A 20378-nucleotide genomic window follows, 5' to 3' on the forward strand; every position below is an offset into this window, starting at 1 on the left:
TTCGATCCCCCGCCTGGGCTGTGTCGAAGTGTCCCTGAGCAAGACACCTAACCCCTAAATGCTCCTGACGAGCTGGTCGGCGCCTTGCATGGCAGCCAATCGCCGTTGGTGTGTGAGTGTGTGTATGAATGGGTGAATGAGAAGCATCAATTGTACAGCGCTTTGGATAAAGGCGCTATATAAATGCCAACCATTTACCATTTACCCCAAACCTTTCCCAACAGGCCCCCCTAGTTTACAATTTTTTTTACATTCATAAAAACGAATTTCTTCAAATTTAAAAGCACGCTGGTCTGCACAACGAGGATAGAGGACTTCCACACTCACTTGAGCTGGACCCCCGGTCGGTCCTCGTGTTCGATTTCGGCCATGATGCCGTTGGGGTCGAACGACTTGGTCTTCTCCTCCACGCAGTTCTCGGGGAGAAGGTCTGCAGGTCAGAGGGAGGGGGGGGACAGAGGGAGGGGGGGGGGGGGCAGAGTTAGCACGGTGTGGCCTGCGCGGCTGATATAGCTGGGGCAGGAGCAGCCACACCCGGACACCCACACTGGTTGTTGATGAAGCAGTGAGCGGCCAGCAGCTTGAGGGAGTGCACCTCAAACAGAACCCGGTGGAAGAGCAGGTCGTGAGCCGTGGGCCGCAGCTTCGCCTCCGGACGCAGGCAAGACTGGGTGAACTCCTGCAGGGTAGAGGAGAGGAGAGGAGAGGGAGAGGGAGAGGGTGAGAGAGAGAGAGAGGAGGGGGAGGAGAGGGAGAGAGAGAGAGGAGGGGGAGGAGAGGGAGAGGAGAGGGAGGGGAGAGGTGAGGTGAGGAGAGGGAGAGAAGAAAAGAAGAGAGGGAGAGGAGAGGTTGAGGGAGAGGGAGAGAGAGAGAGGAGGGGGAGGAGAGGGAGAGAGAGAGGGAGAGGGAGAGGGAGAGGGAGAGGAGAGGGAGGGGAGAGGTGAGGTGAGGAGGGGGAGGAGAGGGAGAGAGAGAGGGAGAGGAGAGGGAGGGGAGAGGTTTGAGGGAGAGGGAGAGATAGAGAGGAGGGGGAGGAGAGGGAGAGAGAGAGGGAGAGGGAGAGAAGAGAAGAAGAGAGGGAGAGGGAGAGAGAGGAGGGGGAGGAGAGGGAGAGAGAGGGAGAGGAGAGGGAGGGGAGAGGTGAGGTGAGGAGAGGGAGAGAAGAGAAGAAGAGAGGGAGAGGAGAGGTTGAGAGAGAGGAGGGGGAGGAGAGGGAGAGAGAGAAGAAGAGAGGGAGAGATGGAGAGAAACAGCAAAGTAATGAGAGAGATGGTAGCTGTTAGATGGTAGCTATTACCCCATTCCAAGAGTTCAGCTATTTTATGTCTGTACTTGTGTCCAACCTTGTCATTTTCACCTTTTTTTTTTTTTTTGCCAGTACAGTGTAATTCCACAGTAATAAAACACCTTGAAAGTGAAATTGAATCTCCAGCTAACTTTTAATATTTGCATACTATTGCTCTCGCTTACGCAAAAAGGTGACTAAGCCACATTGTACTCGCAATGCCATGAGAATTTAATGTTTTATCCAGTCCTTAACCTCACAGGTTGGTGCTGTGTTAGTGACCACTTCCTGTGCAGGAAGGAAGCTTAATGGGTTACTCACTCTCATGAGGGGGTCTTCTAGTGACTGTCCGGCGAGGGTAATGGCCTCCTTGGACACAACAGTATCTCCATTGGCCTGGATCTCCAAGACAGCCATCTACAGGACAAGAAAAACATCAACAATATCACCAATACATCTCAGGGGGAAAAAAACAGCTTGGTTATTCCTGCGACGGTCATATCAAATTACGATAGCAAGCCGCATTCAAATGTGCTGAAAAACAGAAATGTGGTCTTTCAGCATGGTCCGAGTGAGCGGAACTGCCAGTGTTTGCGTGTGCAGTACGCGCGGGTTCTCTCTGCCTGTGCGTGTTTTTGTGTCGGTGAAGTTGGACAGGGACCTGACAGTACCTCCAGGGCACAGATCCCGAAGGAAAAGATGTCGATGCTGTAGTCGTCCTCAGCCACTGGAGAAAGGGAAACAGAGTCAGAAATGAGAGGGGAGAGAGAGAGCATTGTAACTGTAGTAGGACCAATTGTTGTCCATGCTTTACTTGTTTCATGTTTCCTTTGTCAATATTTACACCTGCCAGTAAATCACACTGAAGTGAATTGAGAGAGAGAGAAAAAGAGAGGGAAAGAGGGAGAGAGGTGCATGAGTGGACGAGGATAGGGGGTATAAACAGAAAGACACAGACAGACAGACAGAGAGAGACAGACAGAAAGACAGACAGACAGACAGACAATGAGACAGAGACAGAGAGACAGAGAGACAGACAATGAGACAGAGAGACAGAGATAGAGACAGACAGAAAGACAGAGAGAGACAGACAGAAAGACAGAGAGAGACAGACAGAAAGACAGAGAGAGACAGACAGAAAGACAGACAGACAGAGAGACAGACAGACAGACAATGAGGCAGAGAGACAGGGAGACAGAGAGACAGGGAGACAAAGAGAGAGACAGACAGAAAGACAGAGAGAGACACACAGAAAGACAGACAGACAATGAGACAGAGAGACAGGGAGACAGAGAGACAGACAGAAAGACAGAGAGAGACAGACAGAAAGACAGAGAGAGACAGACAGAAAGACAGACAGACAGACAGACAATGAGGCAGAGAGACAGGGAGACAGGGAGACAAAGAGAGAGACAGACAGACAAAGAGAGAGACAGACAGAAAGACAGAGAGAGACAGACAGAAAGACAGACAGACAGACAGACAATGAGGCAGAGAGACAGGGAGACAGGGAGACAAAGAGAGAGACAGACAGACAAAGAGAGAGACAGACAGAAAGACAGAGAGAGACAGACAGAAAGACAGACAGACAGACAGACAATGAGGCAGAGAGACAGGGAGACAGGGAGACAAAGAGAGAGACAGACAGACAAAGAGAGAGACAGACAGAAAGACAGAGAGAGACAGACAGAAAGACAGACAGACAGACAGACAATGAGACAGAGAGACAGGGAGACAGACAGATACTCACGGCCATATTCTGGAGCGAAGAAGTGCAGGTTCCTCTGCTCGTCCCGATGGTGCCGGACTTTACCGTGGACGGCCTCCGGGAACACTGGGAAGACAGGAGCAGAGACTGCTGGGAAAAAAGCAACCTTCTCTTTCTGCAGCATGTAACACACTGAATGTAGTGAGGCAGACCTGCAGAGCCATTTTCAAAAGAAACCTGTTCCGTGTATAACTGATGTCCTTGTAATTAAGAAATGATTCAGACAATAAAAATATAAAATGTATCATGGGGGAAAATAAAACCAACCTAACCAAAGTCAGTGAAACACAGAAACCTCAAAAGAGAAGGACACTCTTCATTATACGCAGAAAGCGAAAAGCATTTCACTACACACAAAGTAATGGAAAGATACACAAACACACACATATATTTAAAACGATATAGGTTTAAAAATTGTTAACCAAAGTGTAAAACCACGGACCAAATCATGTACAAGCATAAAACCCACACGGTTCTTTTCAATCACACTGAATTGGCCGGATCTAGGAGCATTTGACGCGATTCGATTTCCGTCACGGCTCTAGAGAAGCCCTACTCCACTCGGTAACCTCTGGCTCGGATGTGATGCGCTGTAGAGAACGTGCCAGAACAATGATGTAGGCGAGAGGCTTCTTACCGTTTACAAACAGCCTGTGCCACACTGCGGGAAGAATCAGAGAGACACTCACTACTGTGCAATATTAGCATTTCATATTAACATATGAGACGCATTTACTAGCACTTAGACACAGAGTTATTAATCTCTCCAGCACCCCAGTTCTTTAATTATTCTTGTCAGATGGATTCAGTTTAGACTAGTTAACCAAATGCTCTAATTCGCCGTTCTACGACAGTTCAGCCAGGTTCCTCCTGAATGTGGCGGTGGGACCGCGAATGTTGGGAGCGCACGGATCAGCGCACCTGAGCCGATCTTGATGAGGCCGTTGTGCTGGATGAAGATGTTGTCGCAGGTGAGGTTCCCGTGGATGATGGGCGGGTCACAGGAGTGCAGGTAACTAAGGGAGGTTAGTCGAGAGCTGAGGTCAGCGCACACACACAAGACTCGCACCAGATCCAAAATCTGTCTTTATTTATGCAATTTAAAGGACACTGACACCGAAATGAAGCAATAAATACATTCTAAACATAATCATGGGATTGACAATGTTACAGCAATGACACACATTTACAATTGATATCGTAAATGTAAAAACTGGCAAAGAAATGGGGAATAAAAGCTTGCTAAAAAGCACTAGTTGTACAAAGGCAGCCTTTATCACCTCCAAAAAAAAAGAAAGTAATATAACGGTGATAGAAATCTCAGCTCATAATATCCCCCATAGCAAACCAAAGAAAGGAACATTTGGCTCTTTCATATTCTGACCCAGCGTGGAACATGGAGCACAAATGCAGAAGTCAAACGTGAGATACAGCACATTCAGTTCACTCCACCACAGAACAGAATATTCTCTCACGTCTTTAGAGAGGCCACACAGGGTAAGGCAGGGATGCAGATTTAGAACTGGAGTAAGATAATATGATGTCACAGTGGCCTGTGCTGCAGCTGTTTCATATCCCATCTGCCATGTTGAGTGACAGGGGGTTTCTAAGGTTACCGAAACTCTGACAGCAACCGTAGCCCAAAGCATAATATCTCTCCTTTATTCCCTCTCTCTCTGTTGTATTTACTCACGGTCTCTCTTTCATTCACTCCGTCTCTCCCCCTCTCTGCATATGCACACACACACACACACACACACACACACACATTCACACACACTCCCACTCACACACACACACACACATGTACACGCGCGTGTACACACGCGCGCACGCACACACACGCTCACACATTCACACCGGTACCAACACACACACACATACAAACACACACACACACACACACACACACACACACACACACACACACAATTAAGTTCAGTGGCTCAGTTAATTACCCAATTCTGCGATTTCCCTCAGGGGTGGCTGACATTTAATAAACTGTGGTTTATGTCCCAGCTCACTGTGCTCCAGCGATAGATGCATCTTATTTTTACCGCAGCGACTGAACCAAGTTCCCAACCACCAGGGGAATTCTCCTAAATCTCACTGCACAATTTTCTCAGGCAATGCGTGTTATTGGTGAATGACATTATCCGCCCTTCGGTTCTGGAGTGTAAAGGCCAGAGCATTGCGGCAACCAGCGACGTGCAATAAATGTCGCTGGTCGCAGTGACATTTGATTTATACTCTGGGCGACCGGAGTGCGTTTACACGTCTTGCCAAGGACAACGGCCGCAGTCGACGTCAGCCGACAATAGAACGTTCGTGAACATTCTGTGATGTCAGCCGACACTCTTTTTTACGGATCGGCCTTCGCGGTGGATGTGAAAGTCCAGGAGCGGGTGTGGCAGCAGGCGTGTCTCTTACCTGAGGGCAGAGAGGATCTGTGTGCACCACCGTTTCCACGCCTGGAACAGGAGACAGACACAGTCAGCTGCAGAGCCACACAGGCCAAGCGCGTTACAGCCGCACTGACAAAACCTTGTGCTTGCCAACTCCAGATAGAAACCATACGTTCTTACAGCTGCTGTAGTGACTGCTCACTGTGGAGTGAGGAGTAAAAACACATGTGCCAGACTGGTCTGCAAATACCACCGCATTCTGCTTGATTACACAGAACGAACGGCTGCAAATCTTTTCAGCAGCTGTTTAACTGAATAACACTAAGCATTGTTTATACGGTCAGACAGAAGTTGTTCGTCAAGGACACCCTTCATGTAAAAAGTACCCTACACAAATGTAGTGTGGTATGGTTTGTCATTGTCAAATTTCAGTTTTCATGTCTAAAGCTAGTATTTCCACGCCAAGGTATGTGTGCATAACAACTCCCCAAGAAGCCACATCAACAGAGAGAAAACCCCTGAAGTTAAGTCAGTATCACAGATCAGCCATCCCATATCTTGAGAAAACTACCACTTGTGTCAGTGCAGTATCTATAGTTAACACCAGGCGGTGCTGTGTGTATGGATATGTTCACAGTAAAAAGAAAATGCTGTTCAACTATTCAAGCAGCTTGCTGTGACAATCTCGTTAATGACATGGTCATAAAAATGACGGGATTGCAGATCTGAAACAAGAATATTGACAGTTATTCTTGTTTCAACTTCAAATATGTGAAGCGTATGACACCAGCATTTTGTGAACATAAGCACATTTTTATAATTTGGCGGTGATTACCTTCACGTTCATGCTCTTGTGGTTTTTCTTGGTTTTCTTCAGGAACTGTTTGAGGCTCCCCGATGACATGTACTCAGTGATGAAAATCACCTGCAGTAAAACAAAGACAAGTTCTCAGAATCAGCAGTAAGTTTCAGAGGAGAGCCTCCACCAATTAATCTTAATTGGCAGTGGGGTTTGTTAGCGTGAGTACAGACAACAGGCCATACCAGACTGGGGTGGGATTGGAGATGCTGGGTACCAATTCCTTTTGTTTTAAAATGTACTTTATTGAACCCTGGCTTGTCTGGCACATCTCTCCATTTGATCCATCCGAGTTACAGAGCGGGGGGCAGCCATTGTGCAGTGCCCGGGGAGCTGTGTGGGGTTAAGGGCCTTACTCAAGGGCCCGACGGCTGTGTGAATCTCATCGTGGCTACATCGGGGCTTGAACCACCAACCTTCCGGGTCCCAGTCATGCACCTTAGCCACTCCGCCGCAGGCTGCCCCAAAGTGTGTAGGTGGTGACACTGCATTATCTGTGAGCAATGTCAGCGTGTGCGCGGACACGTGTGTCAGGTCGAAACGGGGGCACGCGAGGCGTGAGCGTCTGCGTGTGCGTTTCCGGCCACACAACAAGAGCGGAGGGAGGCGGGGCTCCTGATTGGCTGGCCCTGCCTGTCACTCACTCGTGCCCGGGTCTCTCTCGTGTCCAGCCAGTACTTGTGGAACTTGACGATGTTGGGGTGCTCCACCTGCATCAGGTTCTCGAACATCTCCTTGATCTTGTCCTGAGGGACAAACCCAGGCGGCTCTCAAACTGTTTTTCATAAGTGAGGACAACAGCCAATAGGGCCTAACTTAGAGGTTGGGCCTAACATAGAGGTTTGCCAGTTCATGCCCAGTGTTGTACTGCTGGCCAAGGTACTTTATTTAATTGAACCTTTATTTAACCATGAAGTTTCTTCAAATATGATGTCTCTTTTGCAAGAGAGACCTGTGCCTGGACAAGATAGCAGCAATGATAATTTAAAATAAATGAATAAAACAGTAATGTCTTAATGTACTAAACCCCGCTCAATGTACTAGACAACAGTCTGCATAATTACAAGCTGTGCTGCCCTTAGTAGGAATGCCAGTGAAGTAGATAAATAAATTATCTCCACTTGCAGGCCATTAGCAGGAGACACACCTGCACAGGGCTTTCCTGCCAATGATGAATGCTTCCTTCAAAAGGTGTACTCTAAAGATGAGGCAGATCCACCCAATCAGACGTTCTCATGGGAGATCTTTGCAGCAGTGATGAATTCCTATGAAAGCATCAGACGCAGTAAAGAAGGAACACTCCATACCTCCAGGGCCTTGAACACCTTCTTGTCAGAAAACTGAATTTCGTTCCACACCACCTCCACCCCCTCCTCTGTGTCCATGGCCAAGGAGGCACTCTCGATGCCCGGGACATTACCCTGGCTCAGCTGCAGGGGGCGACAGAGAGGAGAGAGCGAGAGCGAGAGAGAGCGAGTGAGAGAGAGAGAGAGAGAGAGAGAGCGAGAGAGAGCGAGAGACAGAGAGACAGAGAGACACAGAGAGAGAGAGAGCGAGAGCGAGAGAGAGCGAGAGACAGAGAGACACAGAGAGAGACACAGAGAGAGAGAGAGAGAGAGAGAGAGAGAGAGAGAGAGAGAGAGAGAGAGAGAGAGAGAGAGAGAGAGAGAGAGACAAGATTAGATTAGATTAGATTAGTTTACATTAGACTCCTATTATCTACGGTCACTGACACACTGGTGGCATGTAGGGGAGAATTGCTTATGTAATTAATGGAGCGCAATAATATTGCATCACCTAAGCCTGTTTAGTTTAAACATACCTTATTAACATTAGTTACAGCTGCTCTGGTGATTGGGAATGAGAAGAGACAAACAGCAGTGTGACAGATGCAGAAATGTACACTCTCAAACACACACACACTCACACAGAAACAGGCTCTCTCTCACACACAAACACAAACACACACACGCTCACACAGAAACATGCTCTCTCTCTCACACACAAACACACACACGCTCACACAGAAACATGCTCTCTCTCTCTCACACACACACTCTCACACACACACACACACACACACACACACACACTCCCAGATGAAGTCACAGAGACAGAAGCCATGACACAGAGGTAGGAGTGGGGTTTCAGGTCCGGAAAGAAAGGTGACTAGAGCAAACACCGTGGGGGTTAGGCCTGGCTCACCTTTGCCCGAAGCCGTCATCTCTGTGTCACCCACAAAGACGTCAGAACAACTCACACTCTCATGCGACAGAAATAAATCATCACAGAAATACTAATGTAAGATACTAATGGGAAGACAGCCCAGAATACAAGTACTCCAGTCACACGAAGGACTCTGCTTTTCAGAATAAGAACACATCAGAAAAACACTTGACAATTGTTGAGAAATATGTTCCTACTCGTCCTGGCGGTGTTTGTGTACTGGGGAGAACAAAGGATCACACGTTCCTTCACCCTGGCCCTGACGCAAAATCTCACTCGCGACCTGAAAGATCACAATCAACGTCAGTCACACTCCTTCTACTACTTTTTATCCCTGCGACAGCCAAACTCATATTGTTTCAGAAGTAACAAAAAAAGCCCCCTCTTGCTTCAGGTGACAGACAGACTTTGGCAGGAAGATAATGTGAGCGTTGCGCAAGCTGTTGCATGTTATGTGCCGATGGCGCGAATACAATGGTACAAAATACGCCAGACGAGGTAGAGGCAAAACACACGCCCGCGCCATTTTTTTACAGAGCTCATCTCCTCCTCCTCCTCCTCCTCCGGGCCGAACATAAACAGAAAGCGCCCTCCTGCTGTCTCCAATTACCTAAAGTCCCCCAGAACTTCCACTCTCCGCAGAATACCATACTCCCAGTTGATTATACGTTCCCTAACTTCCTGGCTGACTACTGCTGTGACAGCCCCTTCTTTTTTTTTGGGGCGTGTTGAGAACGCTCCACTGTTTACGTTTTGCTTTTAATGCCCCAGAGAGCCCTTATGTCCCATTTTTCCTTCATTGCAGGGGCATGTGAGGGAAGGAGACTTTCACCAGGGGGGGGGGGGGAATGGGGACGCATTGAAAGAGGTGGAATCAGAATCCTGACATATCCATCCAATTCTGATATATCCACCCACCCAATTTGTGCTGGCCCGGCCAGTAACCAGATTTCGGCCAGATTACGGAAGAACAAACATCATTAGCCTTTACCAGGGGAGACGCAGAGGGCCCGGTGCCAAAGCCAGCGTGCGGGCAGCTGATTAATCGGCTCTGTGCCCTGGAGGGCCATAAACGCTGCTGGTGCCATGCTCTTACAACCTCTCCCAGCGTTGCGTCAGCATACCAACGTACACGTTGTCCCCGCACCGCGATAACAGTGAGGCCAGTGTGCAGCAGTCAGGAAACGAGGGGAAAGAAAGGGAAAGAGAGGGCTTTTTTTTTTTTTTTTTTGTCAGTTGTTTATCTTCGTTCGACTGGGTAAATGGGCCGTACTGCAAGAACTACTTGTCCTGGTGTTTCTCCTGGAGATTTACACGCCATTGCGATACCGGTGAAGGTATTCCCCACACACGCAGGAATAAAAGAGAAAGAGTGCAGTGGGTTATGGCGTCCAAAATGGGCAGGACTGCACTCAGGACACCCCCCCCCCCCCCCCCCCCCCCCCGCTTCACAGCAAACGGAGAACACGCCTCGTAAATACCTTCCCATGCCGCAGCGAGGCTTCAAACAGACCTGACGTGGAGCCAGACTGCGGGACTGACAGGCTTTGGGCTGTTGGGCGTTATTTCGCCCCTTCTCCGTGGAATCAGACGCAGGATGACGTAGAGCACACAAACGACTTCAGTTTAACTTTTATTGCAATGCGCAAAAGGGAGGGACAGACTCATCACGTTTTTTTTGGGGCTGTCTGCACTGAGATGGTCTCTGGTGATTTGAGCGTGTGAAGTGCTGAAGCACAGTCCACGGTCATATATAAGACGGAGTTGGGAAGCGGCCCGGTCCAGTACGCATGGCCCGTGTTCTCCGTGTGGACCCTGGTTCAGCCATTAAGCAGGAGTCTATCACATCCCCTGCTGCACACTATAGGCATAGGACATTGTAATACAGGGACAGACAATTCACAGGAAATGGAGTCAGAAGAAAACACAGTTATATATTTGTGGTACTAATAAAGTGACCAATATTACATTATATTACATTATTGGCATTTTGCAGATGTTCTTATCCAGAGCGACGTACAGTTGATTAGATTAAGCAGGAGACAATCCTCCCCTGGAGAAATGCAGGGTTAAGGGCCTCGCTCAAGGGCCTAACGGTGGTGCAGATCTTATTGTGGCTACACTGGGATTAGACCCAGCGACCTTGTGTGTCCCAGTCCTTTACCTTAACCACTACGCTACAGGCCGCCCCTATTATAACTGGGAACGTATTAGAGTGTACCAGGGCTACACACACGCACACGCACACACACCACACACACAAACCACACACAAACCACACACAAACCACACACAAACCACACACACACACACACACCAGAGGAGGCAACAGCCATAATCCAGTCACGCTTCAGGTATCCTCAAATCTGGCATTAAACCTTTCAACACAGCTCGTGAACCATAACCGCCGTCTCATTTTTACAAGCTAATAAATGTTCAAACAGGTTCTGAGATCCGGCTCCTTACACAAGACAGCAAGGTCGCGGAGTGACACCAGGTTACACACTGCAGGTGTTAGCGACCGACAGCGCATTGACAGCGCATTGATAAATCCCCACTCCCGATCCCTGAGGGCAGAGCCCTCTCAAACGTCGACACGCATGGAAGAGAGCGGTTGACAGGCGCGGCGGAGACCGGCAGCGGAACAGTCTTTGCAGCCGGTGACGCGTCCCGGCAGTCGAATCGAGGTTTATCGGCCCATTCTGCAGCCGGGAGTTCATCTCAGGTCGAGCGGCTTCATGAGAACGGAGGAGGGCGGGTGTCTCGGTGGCGCAGCCTGTAGAGCACTGACCGCGTGCTCGTTGCGAGCCGCGACGTCGGCGGTTTCGAATCCGACCGTCAGACAATTTGTCGCGTGTCTTTCCCTCTCTCTCGCTCCCATTCTTCCTGCCTCTCTATACTATACCGTCCTGTCCAATAAAAGCTGAAAAAGGCCTAAAAAATATCTTTAAAAAGAATAGAGGAGGGCTGGGAATGGAGGTGTTGATTCAAACTGAAGTTGAACGTGGTCAGTCTGCGGAGTACCTGTGCTAAACGCAGCCGCAGGCCGGCAAGACCCACTGCACACCTCCCGCTGCGGGGGAGGGAGCCGCCAATCAAAGCCGAACCAGCTCTGCCTTCCACCACACACTTAAGATGCAAATTTTGCATCCACCTCAAACATGCTTCAACAGTTACAAAGGCTTCACCCTTTTTTCTCCAAACATACCTCGTTCCAAAAGGCTTCAGGCTTCTCAATGTTTTCTTTTGCATACTACAGAAGCTTAATTTGGTGTTGAGGTTGTTCTTTCTGGCAACTCTTCCATGTTTGGTTTTACCATTTAGAGTTCAGGCTTGCTGTCGATCACACGCAGATTAATTGTAACAGACATTTAAACTACAGGTGCTCACATTTCTGCACCCCACTGTAGGTAGTTACTTACAAATTATTTACAGTTTCACTACATTGATATAGCTGCGACTTACTATAAAGTGTTATCGAATCAGAAAACGACAAACAGCGGTCATCAGGTTACAATACAACAGCAAGTCTACAGCCAGTAAGAATGAAGTGAATATGACATTATTGGTATGGCCGACAAAATCCTGTCATCCATGTTATCTCAGGGATTTTTTTTTTCCCCCTCATACCCCGATGTGCATTTCATACATCATTCCATCTGTGTTCATAACAGCGCCTGGTGAAGTGCCAAGGCACACGGACGCACAGCGCGCCCTACTGCAAATCCCCGTCCTCCGACCGGCCCGTCCGATAACCGCATTATCTCCATCGACCTTATTGCGTTCCGTGTATTACTCATGCACTCTGGCGCTGCGAATTTCCTCTCCTTGCAATGCGAAGGAGCTCGGACGCTGATGCGGTTATTTGCTCTTCCAGTCAGCTGCGCACACGCGTCCTGTTTGCGCTCCTCATGGAGCGTAAGCTCGCCGGTCGTTCAATAAGGAACAGCTCCTGGGCGTTTGCCTGAATAAATGGAAATGGGGTGAAGTGCTTCGTGTAGGTGAGCCGATGTGTGTATGGAGCATACGCGGGGCATATCTGGGGGTTTGTTTTCGAACGCTTGTTGATGGATATTCCGGAGAGCTTGAAGCTCACTGCAAATGCTCACCGGACATATTTACCTACATTTCACACAGCAGAGAAAAGCCTCAGGTACTTTGTATTATAGACCAAAGTATGCTGCTTTGGAGATCAGCAAGTACGCCGATTCCTACACGGCCTACGATTTGGAATAGATTAAACCAGACACGTCACACTCGAGACCGGGAGGGCCGCAGTGCCTGCAGGGCTTCGCGGCTTCCGTTCAATTACCAGCCAAATTTAGGCCTTGGGTAAAAATGTGTGTGAACTCTTTAGCCAATTTAATGACATAAATGAGTCACTAAAGAGCTGAGACACAGTGGAAAAACAGCAGACGCCGCCCGCACCCCTCCAGGATGGAGTCTAGCACCCCTGGCTAAAAGCGCTTTGCATTGTGGATGTTATTTCCATCACGGCAGAAGGCTGTCAGTGTCATTGAGCTCATGGCCAACAGTGTGAATATGAGGATGGCGCTGCAGTGCAGTATCTTGTCTGTGTGAGAGGGATCTTTGTCAAGGCACCCACCGCTTATGACATCACAGTTTCCCGTCCCAAACGTTCTAAGAGCCGACCGAAACGCTCCGGTGACGTCCCGGATGCCAGAGAAGGCCACTCTTAAGATCAGAGCATGACCGCTGGGATGGGCGGGCCGGGCCTTCAGCCGCGTTGCCGGACGGGAACGCGTCACCGATCGCAGAAGGGACGGGACCAACGGGCCCGCGTCGAGGACCGACGAGGGCCGAGCTCCTAAAAGCAGCGTCTCACTCCGGTGGAGGGCCGCCCCTCCCCCCCCGCTCGGCCGCGTGGGAGCGCCGGAGGTTTAGGGCGAGGCTTCAGGGCCCGGTGAGAAGAAACAAACAGCCACTCTGAGAGAATGTGTGACTTCATTCAGAACGTATGAGGCCGCCGCGCACCCTCCCCGTCTGCTCAACGGAGCCAGGAGAGAGAGAGAGCGATGCAAAACAGGCACAAACACGCAAAGCACTTCCTGGCAGGGCTGCGTATTGGGAAATATCGCCGGGCACAGATGGGGGCCTGTAACCTTTCTTAGTAACCACACCCGCAATTTTAATAGAAACCAGGAACACACACAGACACACACACACACACACACACACACACACACACGCGATTGCATAACCGTCTGGAACACGCTGGGCTGAGCACGGAGCTATTTTTGGGCGGGGCGACCACGTGCTCTTGCCCGGTTTGTGGATTTGAGTAATCGACACGCTGGGTTGTACGGCCGCGCTCCAGCGCGGAGCTGACAGCGAGTGACAGCTTCACTCAGTGAGGGCTTTGTGCACCCCCTGGCCTGGTCCTCACAGCCCCTCTGGAAGTCTGAGCTCCACACATGACACCTAATAATTAAGTCATGATGTATGATTAAGGAAAATACACTTACAGAACCGCTCGAGTCCGGAGCAGCGTCGCCAACCGACTTCAACAAATATTAACAGACTTCGGAATTAACCGTACTGTGTTAACGGATACCGCGTTAACTGCTCAGACACCAATATGTGCAATTTGAGTGATGAACAACATGATGTAACGTGCCCCCGCATGCATCTGAAACGCATCCCTCCACAGCTCTCACTGTGAATACAAAATGGAGCATTTCAGGTGAAGTCAGTCACATCTCACAAATATAGCAAAAAAAACAACACATTCCCAGACAAGATGGCGCTGACCACAGCCGCCCAGCCAGACCAGGCGTGGGCACAACGATGACAGTTGGTTTATTCTGCCCTACGTGTCTGCGGTGAGCAAGGCGTTCCCCAAAGGAACACTATGACCAGCACCTCCTCCTCTGCCTCCCGCCCCCTCTGCACCCCCTACAGCCCCCCCGCTCTGGGGAGCTGGGAGGCTTGGCCAGCATGGATTGGGCCAGTCGAAAGATCCCAATGCGATTAGTCGCAGCGCCAAACCTTCTGTGGCAGGCGGGCCTTCCCAGCGCTTGGGCAAGCAGCGGCTCTGGGCAGCAACTCGCCCAGCAGCCTGGGTTACATTACATTAACGGCATTGGGCAGACGCTCTTATCCAGAGCGACGTACAGTTGATTAGACTAAGCAGGAGACAATCCTCCCCTGGAGCAATGCAGGGTTAAGGGCCTCGCTCAAGGGCCCGACGGCTGTGCGGATCTTTTTGCGGCTACACCGGGATTAGAACCGCCGACCTTGCGCGTCCCAGTCATGTACCTTAACCGCTACGCTACAGGCCCCCCCCCCCCTATAACGGGTTCAATGGTGCCATCGCCGCCTCCACCCCACGCGGAGCCAGATGTGCAGCGTTTCCGCTCTCCGGGGAGCCGGGAACATTTGGCTCCCGTTAGGAAAGGTGCCCCCCCTCAGCACTGAAAGGCAGCAGCCTAACGCAGCGAGCTGACGTGAGCGAATCGCTTCAACGCACCACAGCACTCAACGGGCCCCACAGAGGAGGGGAGGAGAGAGGATTCTGGGAGTTCAGGCGGAGGTCTGCGCAGGACGGGTGGCAGCGGTGTGAGGGGGGGTCCTCTTTGATCCTGATATAATGTGTGGCGGTTAGGGTGTGAAGGGGGTCGGGGAGAACTTCCATTCCCCGATGAGCAATGATTCAAGCTATAAAGGGGTTCAGGGACTGCAGAGCGTTGAGTTAACGCGGGGATTGGAGGGCGCGGGCCTTCGCATAAGGCTGACCGCTGCATCCTCTGTCGTAAAAAAAAAAAGATTAAAATGCTGTCAGTCTGAACGTAATTAAGAGTCCACAGCTCATGATTCAGGTCTGCAACCGCTGACTAATCAGCCGTCAGCAGCCAGGATAAGTATTTCGAAAAAGTGCAAGGTATCATGTCAAGTTAAACGAAGCCGCGGTCCTCTTGACCTGGCACCAGTCGCTCTCGTCCAGTGGTGAAACGCTGAGCCGGGCAGACAGCGCTGTAGTGACATCCATTATTAACTCGTACACAGACATCTGAGAGGCTCTGAGGGGGAGGCAGGTGCGCCGTAGGAACACCGTGTCCGTGAAACAAACAGGGGGGGAGTGTGAGCGCACAGGTGGGGTGACAGGGCGAAGACCGCGAGGAACAGGCTGTGCAGAGGCAGGACCGGGGGAACTGTCGGTAATGGACAGTCTAGACGGAGCCATTACAAGCTCAGTTTCACACGTCCCATATGGGTGCTGCGCTCCCTTAAAGGGGCCGAGGCCTTCTGCGAGAGAACGGGTCCTCTTTTCTTCATCCTGCGGTCCTCTTTGCTTCATCTGGCAGCCCGCTTTGCTTCATATTGCGGTCCTCGTTGTTTCATCTGGCAGACCGCTTTGCTTCATCCTGCGGTCCTCTTTGCTTCATCTGGCAGCCCGCTTTGCTTCATCCTGCGGTCCTCTTTGCTTCATCTGGCAGCCCGCTTTGCTTCATCCTGCGGTCCTCGTTGCTTCATCTGGCAGCCCGCTTTGCTTCATCCTGCGGTCCTCTTTGCTTCATCTGGCAGCCCGCTTTGCTTCATATCGCGGTCCTCTTTGCTTCATCTGGCAGCCCGCTTTGCTTCATATTGCTGTCCTCTTTGCTTCATCTGGCAGTGAAAAGAGGAAGTTTGAGGAATGCAAGAGTGGGATTACAGAGAGAGAGAGAGAGAGAGAGAGAGAGGAGCCAGGGGCTCTCCGGCCAGCTGATCTCAGGCTCTTAGGAGCGGCACCCAGGGAGAGCCGGCGTCATTCCCATACCGGGATTACTCGATCCAGGCTTGACTCATTCCCAAACCTGTCACTGACGGCCGGATCACTGCCTGCGGTGCGCCCCGCTCACAGAACCCGTCACACAGAACCCGGCACACAGAACCCGTCACACGCAGAGGAAGCTGCCTGGCACCAGGCTGGTGTATCGTGAGAGCATGCAATACCATATGGAGAGAGAGAGAGGGAGAGAGAAAGAGAGAGTGAGAGAGAGAGAGGGAAAGGGAGAGGGAGAGGGAGAGGGAGAGAGAGGGAGAGAGGGAGAAAGAGAGAGGGAGAGGGAGAGGGAGAGGGAAAGGGGGAGAGAGAGACAGAGAGAGAAAGAGAGGGAGAGAGGGAGAGAGACAGAGAGAGAGAAGAAAGGAAGGAGAGCGCGTGGCGGTGATGTAACTCTGTGCTGCAGCGTTGGTCATCAAAGCGGCTCTGTCTCCATACGCCGCGGGCAGGCTGTCACAGCGCTAAACAGCCGGGCCCAAGCCTGCCAGGACAAAAGCCATTGTTGCCCCCGCCCTCTGCCCCCCTGCCCCTCTCCCTGTCGCCCACCATCCCCCTGCCCCCCCATCCCCTCCTGCCCCCCCACCCGTCTCCCAGTCCCCCCCATCCCCCTGCCCCTCACTCCCTCTCCCTGCCCCCCCATCCCCTCCTGCCCCTCACTCCCTCTCCCTGCCCCCCCATCCCCTCCTGCCCCCCCACCTGTCTCCCAGTACCCCCCCCCCCCACCCCCACCCCCACCCCCCTGCCCCCCCTTATCCCTCTGACCCGCTCCCTGACCCCCCCCATCCCTCACTCCCTCTCCCTGTCTCAGCGGATCGGGGCCGGACTCGTCACCCGTCTCAGACTCATTAGATCAGAGGAGCCGAGCCCGAGGGGGTGGTGAATGGGGGGTGGGGGGGCGCTGCCATGCCAACCGTGCCTTCCAGGCTCTTTGAAGTCGAAAGCGACGGCCATTGTGTCGCGAGACGTGATCTTACTGGGTTTGACTGGACCCAGCGGGGTGCGGGGAAGCCAGGGCAGGCAAGGTCATGACCACAATATAGCTCGGGCCCCTGGAGTGACAATGGACCAAAACAATGCAAAGAATTCTTTAAAAAGCCCCCTTAAAAAAACCTTAAAAATAAACATTGATTTTCATCATCGCTTGGAGAACGTTCCTCAATAGTAATGCAAATGAACTCTTTCGGAGTCAAAGGCCCACATGCAACAGCGTTCTCTTCCTGGTTTTAGTATCTAAAAAGCCCACAAAGCGTTCGCAAAGAGCAGCTTTCGTTTTTTAAAGTCCCTAACCCTTCCCAGAGCGCCCCAGAGCCCAATGGTCAACTCTGTGCTCAACATTTAGCAAAATCATACGGTAAATATGCAAAAACATACGTCATGTCACGTGGGAAATCATTTGACAAACAACTGAGGGGAAAAAGAGCAGACTCTAAAATATGCATACTTCGACCAAAACTAAAAATGATTTATATTCCGCAATCACTACTCATTTTTCACGGTTCAAAACACCTGACTAGAGCAACAGTTTATAGAATTTGTAATAAAAAAACAGCATACATATTTATAAAGGAATTTGAGCAGCACTTCTGAAATCAAATGTCAAATGATTCATACAATAGAGCTTCTGTCCACATCTTTCTCCTGAGAATCCCCAAGCGTCAGGTATTTTTTCTCCTATGTTCGGGCGAGAGGCTGCACACGGCGTACTCAAAGGCCATCCTTGTACGCACCAGCAAGCCTCCTGACACAGCGCACTGTGTAAATCTAACCGAAGACTCCCAACATCTGATATCACTTCCCAGGCTCCGCACGTTCCAGCAAATAAACTTCCTACTTCTGGAAAAGAATGCTCAAAAAAAAAAAAAAAAAAAAGCTGCGCTGATTTAAACGATAACAAACAGAGCTTCTATTTATACTCCGTTGTTATTGTTGAGTCGTGAGCCTCGCATCTCGAATTCGCGGCTATGGGAGTAACGGGAGTCTGTCTCAGATCCGCAGCAACGCTGTCGGTGTGAAGCCTCCGCACCGATACCTCGCTGTTCGATTGTGCATGCGGCGTTTTGTCAGGGAAGAAACTCAAACCACCTTGAGCGGATATGGTGCTTCAGTTTGGAAAAAGCAGCAGAAAATGAAACGCAGCTTAGTCTTTTAACCACTCAGTAGGACTCTACCAAACATAAATCCTATTTAAACTTTCATTCATTCAGCACATTGATAAATATTATGACTATTTTGAGGTCCAGGTGAGATAAAGAAATCTCCAGAGACAGAGACAACCATGACAAGCCGTGCAAGGGTGGCTTACCGATCGCCCCCAGCTCACTGCGCGCCCAGTCATTCCTGTAGGGGCAGCGTTCGACAACCAGCTGATGTTTCGGTTAATGAAACGCATTTCGTCAATGGTTCATGCACTGGAGAGGATTAATGTCCTCTAGTCTAATGAAGCTCACTCTAATTCACTGCTGGCCCCAATCTCACAGAAGGCCCCCGAGACCCACCTCCTCGGTTCCTCAGTGTCTGCTGATGACCAAGTCTGCCCCCCCAGCCAAGGGCCACCACGCCACCCGTGATGCCCCAGAGTTTTGGCTTATTGTCTGAGAACAATTTGGAGTTTTGGTTTATTGTCTGAGAACAGTTTGGAGTTTTGGTTTATTGTCAAGGAGAAGTTTGGAATTTTGGCTTATTGTCTGAGAACAGTTTGGAGTTTTGGCTTATTGTCTGAGAACAGTTTGGAGTTCTGGCTTACTGTCTGGGAGTGGTTTGGAAATGTTTCCTCATACACCTTGGGTATGTACATCATCGCCAGATATTCGGAAGAAACTATTCTCTTAGCAGTCCCATACTGGCCCTCCAGATGTGGAAGGACCTCGGTGACCTGGTCTTCTGCTTACAGCGGATTACTCACATCCCTGTTTCAATCCTCAGAGACGGATCTGGAGAGATCTACAGGACGTGGGGGACCAGCCTAGCTATGTCCAGCACATTACCATCAGTCTCATATTACACACCTTATTTTGAACAGTCAGCTGCTGTTATATGCATTACTACTACTACCACTGCGGCCATTTTGTCTGTCTACGGTGAACTATGTTTTACGTGTTTTTTGGTTCCAACTTGTTTGTGTTTTGTTTGTTTTAATCTCTTAGCAGTTGTTTACACTGCTCTGTGACAGAGTAAATGGCATATTGATAATTCTGTACATGCTGTTCGGCAAAAGGAGGTACTTTCTGCACGATTACCCATCCTCCTCAGGCCCACAGCAGGAAACCTGAGGCTGTAGGCCTCCATGAACACGACATTAAGCAGCAGGAGCAATGTGCAAATAGCAGAGGGTGTGTGTGTTTGTGTGTGTGTGTGTGTGTGCGTGTGTGTGTGCATGAGCATGCATGTGTGTGTGTGCGTGTGTATGAGCATGCATGTGTGTGTGGGCGTGTGTGCACAAGCATGCATGTGTGTGTGAGCCTGCATATGTGTGTGTGTGTGTGTGCATGAGCATGCGTGTATGTGTGCGCGTGTGTGTGCGAGCCTGCATATGTGTGTGTGTGTGTGTGTGTGTGAGCTTGCATATGCGTGTATGTATGTGTATGTGCATGCTTGTGTGTGTGTCTGTCGGAATGCTTTTCATTCTTAAACTGCCTGTGCTAAATGTTGCAAAGCATAGTTTGATGATAGATAGACATGATGTCACAGGCCATAAACGTAGCTCAACATCAACAGTAAAACCAGCTTTTTTTTTTCCTCTTTTTCTTTTTTGCATATTGAAAAATCTGAAGCGCCGCTAAGTATATTTTTCTAGTAAACATTGTTGAAGCCGTTTTCAAATGTTTCTGTCACCTTGTGACCATTGTCAAATAAAAAAAAATTAAAAAAATGTTTATCCTCTCTCCCTGCTGATGAAACGCATGTGACCTGGGGTCTTGGACTGTTTCCCTCCACAAATGGAAATTACTGCAGCCCATTCCAAGAGCAGATAACGGCTTTTACTGTAAGAGCTTGCAGAGATAAGTACAGTGTTCTCCAGAGATCATCAATCTTATTACGACCATACCGGGGCA

The 20378-nt window shown here is 50.1% G+C and overlaps 1 protein-coding gene across 3 annotated transcripts in view; it reads right to left on the reverse strand.

Moving 5' to 3' along the window:
* Positions 1 to 20378, reverse strand: part of nrbp2a (nuclear receptor binding protein 2a) — a 61449-nt gene that overhangs the window by 8354 nt on the left and 32717 nt on the right. For 2 of the 3 annotated variants that reach the window (XM_061254164.1, XM_061254163.1), the window contains exons 2-12: positions 7625 to 7747; positions 6962 to 7063; positions 6294 to 6383; positions 5484 to 5524; positions 3975 to 4069; positions 3691 to 3714; positions 3036 to 3119; positions 1957 to 2012; positions 1607 to 1702; positions 547 to 679; positions 328 to 430 (exon numbers count right to left, since the gene is read on the reverse strand). In XM_061254164.1, the coding sequence (XP_061110148.1) occupies positions 328 to 430; positions 547 to 679; positions 1607 to 1702; positions 1957 to 2012; positions 3036 to 3119; positions 3691 to 3714; positions 3975 to 4069; positions 5484 to 5524; positions 6294 to 6383; positions 6962 to 7063; positions 7625 to 7747 (947 nt within the window). The other variant, XM_061254165.1, reaches the window with a different exon arrangement.

The sequence above is a fragment of the Conger conger genome, chromosome 9 (genome assembly GCF_963514075.1).
Source record: "Conger conger chromosome 9, fConCon1.1, whole genome shotgun sequence".
Lineage (NCBI taxonomy): Eukaryota > Metazoa > Chordata > Actinopteri > Anguilliformes > Congridae > Conger > Conger conger.